General features: G+C 30.6%; 1 protein-coding gene across 2 annotated transcripts in view; it reads left to right on the top strand.

The window, feature by feature from the left end:
* Nucleotides 1–285: 285 nt before the first annotated feature.
* Nucleotides 286–18,078, top strand: part of LOC139528223 (salivary peroxidase/catechol oxidase-like) — a 39,389-nt gene continuing 21,596 nt past the window's right edge. The window contains exons 1-4 of one of the 2 annotated variants that reach the window (XM_071324107.1): nt 286–415; nt 13,879–14,060; nt 14,614–14,764; nt 17,087–17,274. In XM_071324107.1, coding sequence (XP_071180208.1) covers nt 13,901–14,060; nt 14,614–14,764; nt 17,087–17,274 — 499 coding nt within the window. In that variant the 5' untranslated portion in view covers nt 286–415; nt 13,879–13,900. Of the gene's footprint in view, nt 416–571; nt 597–13,878; nt 14,061–14,613; nt 14,765–17,086; nt 17,275–18,078 lie in introns of those variants that run through there. The other variant, XM_071324108.1, reaches the window with a different exon arrangement.

Raw genomic sequence — 18,078 nt, 5'->3', positions numbered from 1 at the left:
CCAGTGGCGGATCCAGAATTTGTCTTAAGTGGGGGCCCACTGACTGCCTTAGTAGCTACCCACTCCATTCAAACAATGCAATCACCCATAGTCCTTTAGATTCTGAAAAGGCGAATTTGGATGTGAGACTAGTAACAACCTAAGTAGTGATCTTGTATTTATCAATTTAAATGAAAATAGACCGCCTAAATATGTCAAAAAACATTACCTAGTATATCAGTATCTATAATACTACTTCTTATTGTGATTAAACAATCAGTCACAGTTTTTTCTCTGATACTGTATTTAATGGAACACTTATATAGAGCGTGTGCAACGACATGTATTTTAAATATATTGCCACGCCTTCTATAAAATATATTTAAAAGTTAACTTTTTTACTGTTATTTTGGAAATATACCGAAGCAACCAGCAGGTAACAATGTATTTCATTACACACTCTGAATTTTATTGAAAAGCATTTCAGACCAGGCTGAATAGCCACTTTCAATTTTAACATCCGGTTAACAGAGAAGACAGGCGTTTTTAACAACTGCCAAAAAAATTGTTAATTTTGGTGCTAAAAAATAAGTTGAACGTATTTGCGCTATTTCATTGTAAGTTTTGCGCATTTTCTAATTTATTTTACATCGTTATTGTTAATAGGAAATTAATTATTTGTGTGCTGAAGATGTGTGCATAAATGCAATTGATTTGATAATCAGTTTATTTTCAAAAGCATATGCCACTGTTGATCTCACTTTTATTTAAAGATCCATCGAAAATTAATCTAGAAATAATTGGCAATATTGTCTTAATAAGCTCATACCTATAAAGACTTAAGTTGTCCAAATTTATCAAGAGAGAAATTTTAATTTATTCTTAAGACTATGAAATAATTACATCTGCGACTGCGCTAACTGCTTAATATATATGATTCAATTGTATGTTAATATGGATAGCGAGATGACTATATATTTTCGATTGGTTGGGTACTTCTTCCTGTGACATTGAATAAAACACTGTGTCCCCCTCTTGACATCGTGTCTTTCATGCGCGGTCTAGCGCAGTATATACTTTATTTTACTTATTATACAGCAAAATAACCAAGCAACATGTTTTCTGAATATTGATACCTTAAAATATAAGCTGCAAGTCAGAATATGGAGTGTTTTGTCGAATGAGTACGTGAAAGACTTCAAAAAAGTTCCATCTCGTCTCTAGTAGAATCGGGCGACCATATTCGCCATGTACACATTTTCGCCGTTGTTGTTTTTGACCGGGTGATAGCGCGTGTATTTCCGTGTTTTTTTTTTTGTCAAAATGGAAGCTGAACGCTGACAACTTTTGCTCAACATGTTTAATGTGGCGAATATGGTCGCCCGACTCTAGCTAATATTCTTCAATATTGACTTCGTCCTTGGTCAATATAATCTGAACAGGTCCATATATAACGTATTGATCTCGTCAGAAGTCCATAATTGATGAATATTGACACCGGCAACGTTCCAACAATGCACAAGTACTTCTAAATGTCGCTAGATGCAACACATTTATGTCTTTTTCTAAATATTTTCCCATTACATTTGTAATTATTTTAGCATCACGTGATTTAATTTTCAATGTCATACGATTTTATAGATTTTAACAGTGTTCCTATATGGTCAATACTTCATGGATGAAAGGAGAATGTGCTTTTTGGGTCTTAGAAAATTTACTGAAAATTAAAGATATATGAATATGAGCCTTTTTGGATTCATTTTCAAAGTGTTACATACATAGAACCCTAGCTGTGTGAAAATATAAATATCAGGTTACCAGTATTCTTGATGACGCATTCGATTTACATAATTCCATTCGATTCCGTGCTAATTTGTCATAAACATTACAAGTCATTGTAAAAACGAAGATTTTTTTTTCACAAGAAGCAACTTTTATGAATTCATATTTGAAAACTACGCGAACAAATGCGCATAGAAGAAAGACATGCTGACATTTGGTGGGAAAGTATTTTTGGTACATAAAGTTGTTTAATAAATTTCCACGACATATGATTGTACCGTTCTGGAATATCATAAAGACAATGTATAACATTTAATGTTAACCGATGGTAGATATAAGAAACAAGCTTCATTGGATGAGAGACAAAAAACATATACAAAGAAAACAAAAGATGGAGTAACATGAACCGAGCTCAACCCCAGAGATTAGTCGCTGTGTTAGATATGACGTGAGAAAGGAACTACCTTTTTGAACATTCGTCATTCAACGCGAAAGCAGGTTTAGTAACCGCTCAACCGTCTGTCCGAAAGACTTCGATAGGGCAGAGTGATACAGACATGGGGACGACCGACAATGTTGAATTGTAGCCAGCAAGCAATTTCTATATCCTGTTTTCCTTTTTTTGAAATTTTACAACACTCATTGTACAAGGAAACTTTTCGTCAAAGTTTTCTTGGCTTCTATGATAGGGAATGATTTAATATATGGTATGCCGCATGGTAATGTTAAGTTGTAGCTATTGAGCAAATTCTGCACTCTCCTTGCATGCAGCCACTTCTTGTTCACAGCACTCATTTTACAAGGACATTTATATATCGTAAATTTTTGCTTGGCCTATATCAAGCGGAATGGTTTATTACATGTATTTGGATGAAAGTTGATGATAAGTTATATATAGTTGCGTCAGTATACATGTTTCATCATACTGCGACGCAGGTCCAAACTTAGTTCTTGTCTTCTTATACTTATTATCCTAGGTGTGAAAACTGCAAAAAAAAATGCGGGGAAAAAAACAATTAAAACACTCTTAAAATAACGTATTCTATATACAATTAAAACTTATACATTGAAAATATCATTACACAATACCTTTTTTCGATGAAACATGTTATGGAAAGATTTTGCTAATAATGGTTGAATTTTATCATTTTGACTTTAAAGGGGCATTAGCTACGAGTTTACAAAAGAAATAAAAAAAATAATTTATAAAGTCTCAAAAATATCAAAATTTATTTTCATTAAATCATATCACAAATCTGCATAAAAAACATCCTAACAAAACATGTTTATCATCCTCAACACCATTCGCTGTACAGTATTAGTATGTACAACTACGTTTATTTCAAGTATTTATTTCTGTATGATGATGTATCTTATTCTTTTTAACTGCCAGTGCATGCTAAACAGCCGATACACAATTCGGCAAAACACATGTATGCTGCAACTTAATTTAAATATAGATCTCATATGTAGTATAACGTAGTATAACGAAACCAGAGATCTATATTTCAATTAGATTGGTGTATGCTGCCTATTAGGAACTAGTTTTATTTAAGAACTAAATTCTAAAACATTTTTAGTTTCTGTTGTTCCGTTTTGTTACCTCTTATAGTTGATGTGTTTCCCCCAGTTTTAGTTCGTAACCCGGATTTGAATCAGTTAAATCGATTTATGACTATTGAACAGCGGTATACTACCATTGCCTTTATGTATGCTCTCCATATAAATTAGTTGATTACCTATACATTCATTTCTTTTATTGATAAATTTTTCAACCCACTCAGCTGTTTTAATTTCACAAAGACTGGATTTGATTTCGACTCATAGAAGCAGTTCATAAATAATATTTGCAATACTAAAATTTGTTCTTTCGGTATACAGTTTTCATTCCATGACCTAGAACAATCCTTACCCCATGCATGAACCTTATTTATGTAAGTCTCGTATCGTAAAAAACACAGGAAAATTTTCAAAATTTTTCGCAGATTTCGTACAATCATTGATAAATGACTTGAGAATAAGCATCAGTTATTGCATTTTGACGCATTAGTTCAACGTATTGTACCTAGATTTTGTGGTTTAAGGAAGGTAAATTGAAACAAGGTTAATAACAAGTTTATATACCTATTGAGTTATTAATCAACATTATCAGAAGCAATTCATTATATTAAAAAGGATGATAAAAGCACAATAAAACGTTTATAGTATTTTAGTTGAACTAGTCAACAATTACTACACCAAATAATTGCCGAATTTAGTACGTATTTCTTTTTACGTCTTGAATGAGATGTAGCACAGATTTTGATAACCTTTGCATACATTTATTTTATATTTCATATTTGGTACACTACGTTTATTTAGATTTCAACGTTTTATCGAAAGTAAATTGTTCAATGGACAAAGCAAAACTTACAGAATACTAAGTAAATGTATGAAATCAGTTAAAAGAAAATTTTTTTTTTGGATTTTTTATAATTTTTGAAAAGAAAGAAAATTAATTCAAGATTGTTGAAAGTCATAAACAATACCACCAGATTTTTTTTCATTAAATCGCATCTTAACAAAAAATGTGTTTCGTCCTAAACACAATAATTCTTAGTACATTATATACAAGTACGATCATATAAGGTGGTATGGGAGTCTAACATAAAAATTGTAATAACCGCTAGAAAAAAATATGTTTAATTCTCAAACCCAATATTTGCGATTTTTGATTTACATGTTTTCTCGTAAGCTATCGTCAAATCTAAAATAGACATTTCGTAACGAAGGAGGTGCCATGTGACTCGCTGAAATCAGTTAATATAGGAATAATGCAATAGAATAGAAAAAAGAAAAAAAACTACCTCCGAATTCCATTTTAATACAATATTACACATATATCTTAGGACATGTCTTATGATCTTTTTATGACTATCCTAGGACATATCTCAGACCTCGTCTCGAAGCTGTCTTAGGATCATCTTAGCTAAGACATTCTAAACCTGTCGCAAGTTCTTTAAATTTTCAAATATAAATATGATCTACGGAAAAAAATCATGTTAATGTAGTATGTCTTACCATAAATTATTCTAAACGTATTGATTAATATAATGACATAATTTGCAAAATAAATATAAAAAAATAAAAGTAATTTATATATAAATTATCTTTAAACAATACATCAATATAAATATGAAATTTTCAATGCAAAATTAAGAAAAAAGAATAATAAATTATGACATTGTTTTGGTACAAGTGAGTTGAATTCAATTTCGACTTTATTGGTTATAAAAGGTTAAGAGATAAAATCGTGCAATTTTTATATCAATACATCGAATTTTCATTGTTGACAAATCCTGATAATCCGTCAATATATATATGTTTTAAGCAGGAACAGGAGAATAGATAATTAGATTATAATAAGATATTTTTTTTTTTCAAAATTAATATAAAAATGAGTGTAATTTTCATAAATAAACGTATAACTATCCTAAGACCATCATAAGACACCTCTCGCGTTGTCCTAACTTTATGACCAACTTTAAGAGATGTCCTAATTTAGGACCGCTTTGAGAAACCCACTTAGGACTAAGATATGTCGTAAGACCATCCTAAGACATGTCTTAGTCCTAAGACAGCTTCGTGAATCTGGGCCCAAGCTTATTTTCATCCCTTAATGAACCCCTGATTGTGGAGAAAGTGTTCCATGATGAAATTCACATTGAAGAATAAAAGTTCTTTTGATTTTTGTTATATTACAATTTCTATTAAAATAAAATTGGCATTTTAGCTTTTGCAAATAGGTTCACATACATGTGGATTTACGTAGGAGGTATATTATAAAATCCATTATTATGTATATCTCTGAGTCTACGCTAAGTATAGCTATATCGTGATTTTCACACGGTGCTGTTTGCAAGGCGAAAGAAGCACGTCATATAAGAATAATGTTTATAAATTATATTCTTTTAAATTGGTTCTTTAAAATGAAAATTTACATTAAATATCTGCATAGTACCTGCATCAAATTTTTTAACTTGATAGAAAATCTGGACCTTAGGTTCTCTCTTTTTTTACAATCCAAGATGGCGAAAGACACCCATACCACTTTAAAGGCATAGTTAGTCTGATTTATCTAAGAGTTTCAACTGTCAGTGGTACAAATACCAAGATGAAAAGGCGAAAATGTGCAAATAGTATTGTCTGAGAAATTGCAATATTCAATATATGAGTTTAAGGACAATCAAACAAACTTGTTTTGAAACATACTTTTTTAACTTAACAAATCCTTGATTTAATGTCATAAAATATAATAAAAACTAAACAGATTTAGTCTAAGATACATGATTTCTTATTAGTTATTGGATTTTAACTAGCTGACTACACTGCAAGCACTCCCAGATCTGTACGGAGTATGTTTTTATAGTTAGAAATAAGACATGGACAAATACCCTGCCACGTCGGTGTTTTTCATAGACAAGCATACCAAATCTCCTTATTTTTTTTTATAATAAAATAGCATTTTTTTTATAACGCATGATGAGGAATTTATAGTGACATCTCATTTGTTTTTAATATCATATTATTCTAGAAGCAAGTGAAGTGCACAAGGATAATTTGTCCTGCGTTTTTTCATCAATTAAAATGAACATAATAACGATTGAAAGAAAGAAAAAGCTACATTTTTTTTTTTTTATTTTTTTTTAATTTTTTTTATTATACATGTTATAGTTATTGACTTTGAACTAGCTCACTACACTGCAAGCACTCTCAGATCTGTACGCAGTATATTTCTATTGTTAGAAATAAGCCATGGATAAATACCCTGCCACGTCCGTGTTTTTCATAGACTTGCATACCAAATCTATATATATATATATTTTATAATATAATAGCAATTTTTAATAAATAGATATAAGAAGATGTGATATGTTTGCCAATGAGACAACTCTCCATCCAAGTAACAATTTATAAAAGTAAACCATTATTGTTCAAGGCACGGCTTCAAACAAGCATGACGATGAAGTCATAGTGATATATAATAATGGATCTCATTATTTTGTTTAACATTATATTATTATATAATCAATTGCAAGTGAAGGCCACAAGGATAATTTGTCCTGCATTTTTTTCATCAATAAAATTAACATAATAACGACTGAAATGATGAAAATGATGAATTAAACTATTTTTGTAACTAACTTTTTTTGGTTTAGTGTCATAAAATATGATAAAAACTAAAAAGAAACTAATAGCTTTAGTCTTAGAATTTTTAAAAATTTTTTTTTTTAATTCTATACTGAGTTTATAGTGACATATAATAATGAAATTCACTGTTTTTTTTCTGTTCATCCATAACATTATATTATTCTTTAAGCAAGTGAAGGACACAAGGATAATTTGTCCTGCATTTTTTCAGCAATAAAATTATACGAATGAAATGATCATGAATTGAACTATTTTTGTAACTTACTTTTCTCAACTTAAAAAAATCCTTGGTTTAATGTCATAAAATATGATAAAAAAAAAGTAATAACTTTAGTCCTAGCAAGGAGGTTATATGATCTCATATAACCTCCTTGGTCCTAGTTAATAGTTATTGGCTTTAAACTAGCTGACTACACTGCAAGCACTCTCAGATCTTAACTTAGTATCTTTCTTTTGTTAGGAATGAGACATGAACAAATACCCTGCCACGTCCATTTTGTCAAAGGCAAGCATAGCAAATCTCCTTTTCTTATATAATAAAATAGCATTTTTTATCTTTTTATGAAGAGCAATTTATATTGACAAATAATACATGTAATAATAGATCTCATTGCTTGTTGTTCATCCATAACATTATATAATTCTAGAATCAAAATTTGTTTTTGCGTTTTTTCATCAACACAGATTGAAATGATGAATTAAACTATTTTTGTAACTTACTTTTCTTAACAAAAAATATCTTTGGTGTAATTTGTCATAACATATAATTAATCTAAAAAGAAAGTGATAGCTACATGTGCATTTACAGTGACATATGATAATAGATCTCATTATTTTTTTAACGTTATATTATTATATAATCAAGTGAAGGCCACAAGGATAATTTGTCCTGCATTTTTTTCATCAATGAAATTAACATAATAACGACTCAAATGATGAAAATGATGATTTAAACTATTGTTGTAACTTACTTTTCTTAACCTATTAACCTGTTTCTTTTAAGTCATAAGAAACCTCAAATTAAAAAAAATAATGCACATGTTTTTTTATAACTCAATGGATAGTTTTCATTATAAAACTTATGTACATATACTTTTTTTCTGAAGAAAATTCTTTAATTTATTCATATTTAGAAGAAGTTTACTTTATTTTAATTGCTTACTTCCAGGAGGCAATTCCCCCGACATATTTTCCGTATGCAAAGTGACCTGATTGTGACCCATCTCGTAAAAATCCAGTGATCACAATACGCATGGATGTCCTTAAAATAAACTATTATCTGAATTTACATGTTAAACACGTGCTCAATTTCCATGCTTTTTTGTTGATTTTTTGTCGATTGTTGACAAACAGGTGACAATTGGTAAACTTCGACTTTAAAACACGAACTTTAATTACCTGCCATATTTTCACAACAACACAGACCGATTGAAAAACAAATTGACGATAATACGAAATTTACACGAAAAAAATTATAAATTCGTGCACAGAAGACTAAGTTTATGATGTTTGTTTGCATTGGTTCAAGAATTGGAAGAACATTATTTTTCACCGGTCACTCGTTTCTTATGACTTTAACCTCGTACAAATACAGGTGATGTTTAAAATTACTAAATTGTAATTATAGATTATCGTTGATTATCTCAACGAGATTGTCTTTATCGCTATTTTACTAAATTTTCCTTTGATCTAGCTGACTGATTATTTCCTTTCTCAGAGAAATCGAGTGATATGAAAAATAAGCGCTAGACACCAAGGTGACATGTGGCGTTGCTTATGAAATTGACATGAAATTGATAACGTCGTCATAGGTAAACAGCGATAAACAGATTATCATTCATCGTCTCAACTCGATTGCTTTTCTCACTTTCGCCCTACCGACTCAAGCGTGAAAATAAATCTCGTTGAGATGATCAACAATAATCTATAATACCTCTCAGTGATCGACTCTTACTTTCTTTGTAGCAATCTTTGGTGTAAAGCTCTTGGTCATATCTAAATATAAATGACAGTTTCTGAAATTGAGGCTGGTGTGAAAGCTGTTTTTTGCTTGTTTAAATATTTGCATCAATCGTACGGTTTTAAAGCCCTAATGCCAAGATAATAGACAAAATTGAAAGTAATATATACAGATATACACCAGATATGAGGTGTCTTATGAATATACAAAGGATATTATTTTGTAGATTTGTACTTTTTTCGAATGCATTTTACGAAAAATTGGACTGATCATTTCTTCTCATTGCATTGTAAGAAATAGCCCTTGTCTTAAACTATTTCATTTGGTCACACTGAAATTCTACACGAACACGAGGGAGGCTCCTCATGTGGGTGTTTAAGTAATCAATGGTCAAAATTAGGGGGAGGGTTGGGATCCCGCTAACATGTTTAACCCCGCCACATTATTTATGTATGTGCCTGTCCCAAGTCAGGAGCCTGTAATTCAGTGGTTGTCGTTTGTTTATGTGTTACATATTTGTTTTTTGTTCATTTTTTTTATATAAATAAGGCCGTTAGTTTTCTCGTTTGAATTGTTTTACATTGCCTTCTCGGGGCCTTTTATAGCTGACTATGCGATATGGGCTTTGCTCATTGTTGAAGGCCGTACGGTGACCTATAGTTGTTAATGTCTGTGTCATTTTGGTCTCTTGTGGACAGTTGTCTCATTGGCAATCATAGCACATCTTCTTTTTTATATACATGATCATTAACTAGTTTGTCAAACAAGATGATCAATTAATCAAAACTAGTCCAAGATTATAAAATAATCAAAAAAAGTCCAAGATTAGAAATAATCAAAAATAGTTCAAGATTATCAAATAATCATGAAATAGTTGGTCTAATAATCAAATAGTCACTATAAAACAGCCAATCAATTACATAATCAACAACGTTTCCCATGAGGAGGCTCAGAAACAAGGTAGAAAAGCCGAAGATGCCATTTGCGGTAGTTAAGGGATCAGATGGGTGTAGACTTGTATACTTTTCAAATTTTGTGCATTTTACAACTTATTTTAACCACATATGCACCGGTTTCCAGTCTTTTTTGGGCAATTATTCTCTTTCTTCATTGTGACAGCAATCTATCTAATACGGGTTGAAGGTTGAGAGCATGCGCATACATATTAATTATTAATATTATTTTCACTGCTATGATGTAATTTACAAGGTATGTTTAAATGATACACATGCCAAGATTTTTTTATACGCATGTCATGCATGTTTAATTATAAGATTGTCTCCTTATTGAGTTTTTAGTTTATTTAAAGATGGGAACCACATGTTTTTTTGACATTTTGTTCTGATTATAAAGACATATTTTTGAATATTTTTCATATTTGAGCTTGAATCGGATCGTTTTTACTGACCAAATCAGTTAAAATCTTTCCCATAAACTAATTAATTCAAATAAAATAGACACTTAAGTATTTAAAAAGTGGTCAAAATCTTTCGTCAGATGAACCTAAAATTTGAGGCCAAAATCGGTCCTTACCGGACCTACTCCTTTGTGGAAATGCTATATTTTTGTGTCAAAAGGGGGTCTTGCCGAGCTTACTTAGATTAGACAATACATTTTATTTTATCCAGTAGGTGTCTGTTGGATGACTACCATATGACATTTTGGATGAGAAGGTATTGAATTTGACCTGTTGCTTAGGCCAAACTATTAATTACACTTTTATGCACAATTATTTCCGGCCATGTGTGGTCATGTTCATGGTCATCCTGTCCTTGGCAAGATAAAACTCTCACCAGGTGAGGTCGGAATAGTGCATTCCAAAAATCATTTCGTCGCCGAAATATCGAATGTTGTCCAATTATCATTTTTCTTTAAGACGTTTTCTCTTGCTTTTTAAATCTGAAAAACACTTGGATCACTAAACTTCGCTTCTATTTGATCGTTTTTGAAAATGTCAAATTCTTAGAATTTTCGTATGATATAAAAATAAATTGGTTCTTAGAATTCATATTTTATTATGTTATTTCTAGGCCACATTATTTTACTAAAACAATCCTTGAACTTAGTGTCAACATTAATCACACCATTTCTCCTTAAAATAAACCGAGTTTTTGTTCGTTTTATTATAACGCCTTGTATATGCATCATTATCAACATTTCATTACGGCAGTATACAGTTTAAATGCAAATGTAGAAAAAAAAAACATCGTTCTAAAAAAATAGTACAAAACAATTTTATTGAGATAGTAGTTGAAAAATCAGATTTTAATTGTAACATCTTTTCATGTTTGATTGAAAATCTCACGATAACTTAAATTTAGAAAAAAATAGAATATTTACGAGAATGCCTAAGACTTGCTGTAAATCAAGTGGATGTGTACTTTTGTAATAGAAAATCCTTTATCGTATCTAAATCTTTATTTAATCTTCTTGTATTCAATTATTGTTTTCCCGTACCCTAATTTGCCGATATAATTCCATATGCAGTGACCGTAAATACGAGGCTTCTCGTTATAACTTCCGTTACCACACAGCACAGGTGCGAGGGAAAATCTGGGAAGAAACTCGGATCGTAAACAAATATGCAATGCAAAGAAGGAATAAAGTAATACATGATTCTTAAAGAATTAAATTGAATACATCAACTCATTTTACAACAGTTATAAAAAAGTTTTATAAACAGATTGGAACGCATGGTAAATATATTAAAAAATTAACATCGCTATATCAATTCACTTATTTACGCGTGCTACATACTTCTGCATGGTTATTAATGTCACACCCGGTTACTTCGATGACAAAAAAGTATGCTATCACCACTCACCAAGTCACCAAGGCTAAGTTCGGTTGGAACTCGAGTTCTGACTAGAGTTCCATATGAACGGTAAATAATTTTGAAGAGTAAGGTCTCTTGATTACCAGAAGTACAAGGCCCCTACTCTGAATATGTTTACATTCAAATTTGATTGGATTGACGTCATAACATCCGGGATATCGAGTCGATCTCTAGGAACCCTGCCACAACCCAGGGCTCCTCCAGTGTTCATGGCGGGAAAGCTATATCTAATCATAACAGGTGTTATATATGACCATGTCAATCTCATCTAGATATCCATCCGAACTTGGCCTAATGATATATTATTTTTCGATAATACGTAATAATTTAATTTGGGGTGTAACGCGTCTTCTGATTGACTGACAGTATTTTGTCGACATAACTTTGTCAAAAAAAATTCATGATTTACTCTGGCTCTAAATTGAATTTAGAATTAAATTAGAAGGAATCACTGTGATATTTGTTTTTCTGTCTATTCGAAATAACATCAAACATGTGGTGCACACTTTGAAGTAACCCGCTACACAAAATTGTCTAGACAAAACACTGTCAGCCATTCCCTAAATAGATCCATAATAAACAATAAAAACTTGCATAGAGGACTTAAGTTTAGTATATATAAATGCATTTGTTTAATTATTTAATTAAAATTGCGATAACAAAAAAAGTTGTTTCATAGGAAATAAAAATATCCTTTTATAAATGTATTAAAAAAATCATCACTACCATTTTTTTTTTATATGCGACCTCTTTTCTCGTTTATTGTTTGCATTTGTTTATTTACAAAACTTTTAGTTATTCAAATGAAATATTATTCATACTAAAAAAAACAGAAGGAAGAAACGCTCTGGAAATTATAATTCTGATGGTCAGCGGCAAACTTTAAATGCAAATACAGTAAAAGATAACAGCCATTAGAACCAAAAAATGTTGACATTGGTTATTAAAGACGCGCGAGGGACAAAAGTCAACATGCGCGAGGGACCAAAGTCAACATGCACGAGGGACAAAAGTCACCCAACATGCACGAGGGACCAAAGTCAACATGCACGTGAAATTTTGAATTTAAAAATCTAACGACATTTACAAAGAAACTATAAAAATGAAAACAAATTTCTAGATGCTAGACTAGAATTTGGAAAGCCAGACGCGAGCGTATCGCTCAATTTTAACCATTTTGAAGGCCAAATCAAATATGAATTTTAAGAGCATAACAAAACAAAAATGTAAAAAGTTGAGCCAAATACGACAAAAGTAATATATGTCTGAAGTTAGAAATTATAAGTTTTTCGAATAATAAAACAATACACGAAAAGATAATATACAGAAAATTCAATGAACATATCAATTATATTTCAGGTCAACACAAAAGTGCTGACTATTAAGCTGGTGCTACCCCCATGGACAAACATACCCTGGCAGTGACATCGACCAAGTAAAAACTCGATGTTGTATAGTACTATAGGGTTATTGCATGAGTATTGGGGAATATTGTCCCGAGTAGAAATTTATATTGCCTGAGCATGCGAGTGCAATATATGTTCTACGAGGGACAATATTCTCCAATATTCATGCAATAACCCTTTTATTGTATAGCAATATAATATTTGAAAGTAAAAATTGGTTTACACTAGAATTTTGACGTTGATGACGTCAGAATTTTGAAGATATATTGCACTAGTGCAATATTGGAATTTATTGCACGCTAACTTTTGGTTACTTTCTGTGGGAAATATTATATTGCTATACAATAAATATGCATATTTTACCCGTTTCTCCGATCAATTTTTCCTGTTTGTGTACTTCTAAACTTCTAGGGACCAACGAGTCTTATGTTCAACCATGAATTGTTTTGCACTAGCCAGGATAATGCATACAGTTTACATACACCCATAGTGATTTTGATTGATATTAGACAAAATGTCTATGAATAGAATACTTGCTATTGCTGAAAAAGTAAAATTACAAAAATACCGAACTCAGCGAAAGTTCAAAACGGAACGTCCCTTATCAAATGGAAAAATCAAAAGCTAAAAAATATCAAACGAATGGATAACAATTGTCACATTCTTGACTTTAACATTACAGATAGTGATACAGATATTTTAGTATGGTTTTTTACCAATTGTAGGTCCTAGAACAGTTTTTTTAGGATGGCATTGCTGTGGTGGTTATTATGCTTGGTGTCGACTGTATGTGGGCATGGACCCAGTAATTTCATAGGAGATTATGAAACATCAGCCATAATGGAGGCAGTAAATACGGTTGATGGTCATCATCATCAGATGATGGTATTTGGACAACCACGAACAAGTATACAGTTCAATACTCATTTACAATCTTAATATAAATATGTACATGGCGCGCAGTTTGACAGTTATGAACTCTAAACGTAGGATGGGTGTCTTTCTAGGAATACCATATTTGTCATGCGAATCTTGACTTAATTTATAAATTCACGACAGCAATTATCTATAAGACACTATTGGAAAATACCGATCAGACGAGTATACAGACTTGATGACCTAAGAACACGAAAACAAGTTATCATGAAGTAAGACTCATACGCATCATATTGTCTAAACATGATAAGGAAAAGAAACAAAATTACCGAAATCAAAGGAAAAATCAAAACAGATATTCCTTTATCAAATGGCAAAATCAAAACATATCAATTGAACGGAAAGCCACTGCCATATTCCTGACTTGGTACATGCATTTCTTAATGTAGAAAATAGAGATTCAACTATGTGAATTTAGACAAACCTCTCACTTGTAAACTGATTCGTGCTTATATTAATCGAGGATCAAATAATAAACTTTCAATGATATACTAAACGCAGATTAAAATTGACATTGATTTCAGGGGCTGGGACAATCATCAATGGTAAACGAATGAACGAAGCAATGACCAATCTATATCTGTTCAGTAGACATATGTCCGGTCCAGAATATACAGACACCATGACGAGATCTGCAAAAATTTCTTGTATGGCAACCCAAATAATGTTGACAAGGTAAAAATTAATCAAACATGTCGGAATTGTAAACAACTTTTTTTATCATTATATGCAAAGAAGTAACTATAATTCCCAAAGAAATAAATATAATCTGCAGAGACATAACTTAGAAATAACTAAGAAACTATAATCCGCAAAGAAATAACTTAGAAATAACTAAAATCCGCAGAGAAATAACTTAGAAATAACTAAGGAATAACTATAATCCGCAAAGAAATAACTTAGAAATAACTAAGAAATAAATATAATCCGCAAAGAAATAACTTAAAAATAACTATAATCCATAAATAAATAACTTAGAAATAACTAAGAAATAACTATAATCCACAAATAAATAACTTAGAAATAACTAAGAAATAACTATAATCCGCAAAGAAATAACTTAAAAATAACTAAGAAATAACTATAATCCACAAATAAATAACTTAGAAATAACTAAGAAATAACTATAATCCGCAAAGAAATAACTTAAAAATAACTATAATCCACAAAGAAATAACTTAGAAATAACTAAGGCATAACTATAATCCGTAAAGAAAAAACTTAGAAATAACTAAGAAATAACTATAATCCGCTAAGATATAACTTAGAAATAACTAAGAAATAACTATAATCCGCAAAGAAATAACTTAGAAATAACTATAATCCACAAAGAAATAACTTAGAAATAACTAAGAAATAACTATAATCCGCAAAGAAATAACTTAGAAATAACTATAATCCACAAAGAAATAACTTAGAAACAACTAAGAAATAACTATAATCCGCAAAGAAATAACTTAGAAATAACTGTAATCCACAAAGAAATAACTTAGAAATAACTAAGGAATGACTATAATCCGTAAAGAAATAACTATAATCCACAAAGAAATAACTTAGAAATAACTAAGAAATAACTATAATCCGCTAAGATATAACTTAGAAATAACTAAGAAATAACTATAATCCGCAAAGAAATAACTTAGAAATAACTGTAATCCACAAAGAAATAACTTAGAAATAACTAAGAAATAACTATAATCCGCAAAGAAATAACTTAGAAATAACTATAATCCACAAAGAAATAACTTAGAAATAACTAAGAAATAACTAATATCCGCAAAGAAATAACTCAGAAACAACTAAGAAATAACTATAATCCGCAAAGAAATAACTTAGAAATAACTATAATCCGCAAAGAAATAACTAAGGAATAACTATAATCCGTAAATAAATAACTTAGAAATAACTATAATCCACAAAGAAATAACTTAGAAATAACTAAGGAATAACTATAATCCGTAAAGAAATAACTTAGAAATAACTAAGGAATAACTATAATCCGCTAAGATATAACTTAGAAATAACTAAGAAATAACTATAATCTGCAAAGAAATTACTTAAAAATAACTAAGAAATAACTATAATCCGCAAAGAAATTACTTAGAAATAACTAAGGAATAACTATAATCCGCTAAGATATAACTTAGAAATAACTAAGGAATAACTATAATCCGCTAAGATATAACTTAGAAATAACTTAGAAATAACTATAATTCACAAATAAATGACTTAGATATAACTAAGTAATAACTATTATCCAAGAAATTACTATAATCCACAAAGGAATAATTATATACATGTAAGACCTTATAATTACCTATACTACCAATTGATATCTTGAAATGACAGTATATTTTATGACATACATTATCCCATTGAAAACACAGTTTTATGAGGGTGTTAATTTTTTTAGTTCAATGCTTTTATACTACGTTTGCGTGGTAACTTTTAACAAAAAATGCTGTCAAAATATTTTGAACGGATCAAATGAAGAATGCGATACTTTTCAATCATAGACAAATTAAGAGCCATAACATTGGCTAAATTAAAAAAAGTAAGAATTGCACACATTTGGGTTAGATAATGCAAAAACCTAGTTTGAGTTCCGAAATAAACATTGAATATATATCATGTACTATGAAAAAGTAGCTGCCTACTTTCATGAAGAAAAATAATATAAGATCCATGCACAAATTGTCTTCCCAAATGAGCAATGGTGCATGCTTCGCGCATTAACCGCAAGCAAGCTTTAACATGATATGAAATGCAGTCAATAGGTAATGGTACCTTATGAATTGACTCAAATACTTACATTTATTTACATTTTATAAATATCCTACCTTCATCAAAAGTATGAAAGATAGCGGGACGGGTAACTACAATGCAGATGCAATAATGAACCGATGATATATAAAACAAGATAAGTTCTAGATCTGGTATTTGCGAAACGATAATCAGCATAAACACACTTTAAAATGTGTCAATTTTTGTTCACAGAGGTGATGTACCCAATGATGGAGCGTTTCAACAAAAAATGGCACCATTTTGTTCTATACCAAAATTACGATGCAATCCTTCAATGAGATTCCGTACTGTTGATGGTGGTTGCAACAATCTTAATTTTCCATTACGAGGCAGATCTCATACAGCACAAGAGAGATTTCTGCCCCCAGAGTATGGCGACAGTAAGTTTAATTATGTGGGGGTCCTATGTGAAGATTTTATTTTTGCTTTTCAATTGAATAAACTTTACAAGATACCTAAACTATAAACTAGCTGATGAAATTCGTTCAGCCTAATATTCTAAATAAATGTCCTCATTTGTTCTTTTAGAGAGTTCTTTTAGGGAAAAGGAGTGTTGTTATGAGAAATTCGTGTTAAAATGGGTAAATGTAAATAATACATCAAACATATTTTAGAACTACTGTAAAGGTACCACTGATATCACACTTGGTGAGTTTAACTCAGCCCATTATGTAACTTACATGTATAGCATTGTTGATAGCAAATTTACCGTTTCAAAATCCAAAGAGTTATGCATGTTATGGGGAAGGTAAGTAGCCGTTTCAAATCATAAAGAATTATGGGTATTTTCCATTTAAAAAATCCGTAGTATTATTGGTAATTAGCCGTTTCAAAATCGTAAAGTTCATGGCTTTTTCGTTCCACTAATATGAAAATTAAAGGCAACAGTAGTATACCGCTGTTCAAAACTCGTAAATCTATGGAAAAAAAATAAATTGGGGTAACAAACTAAAACTGAGGGAAAATATAAGAGGAGAACAACGACACAACATACAAATGTAACATACACAGAAACGGACTAAGCATTATACAAAATCCGATGAGAATAACAAATATAACATAAAACCAAATACATGAATTTGGTATAGAAAAGTACCGTGACACGTCTTATATGAAAATAATCGTAAATGATTGGATATATTTTCATTGTTTGACCGTTGTTAACCAATCAGAAGTAGACATGT

This window comes from Mytilus edulis, chromosome 6 (assembly GCF_963676685.1).
Source record: "Mytilus edulis chromosome 6, xbMytEdul2.2, whole genome shotgun sequence".
NCBI classification, from domain to species: Eukaryota; Metazoa; Mollusca; class Bivalvia; order Mytilida; family Mytilidae; genus Mytilus; species Mytilus edulis.
The sequence above is the reverse complement of the archived record's forward strand: the minus strand, read 5'-3'. Positions and strand labels throughout refer to the sequence as shown.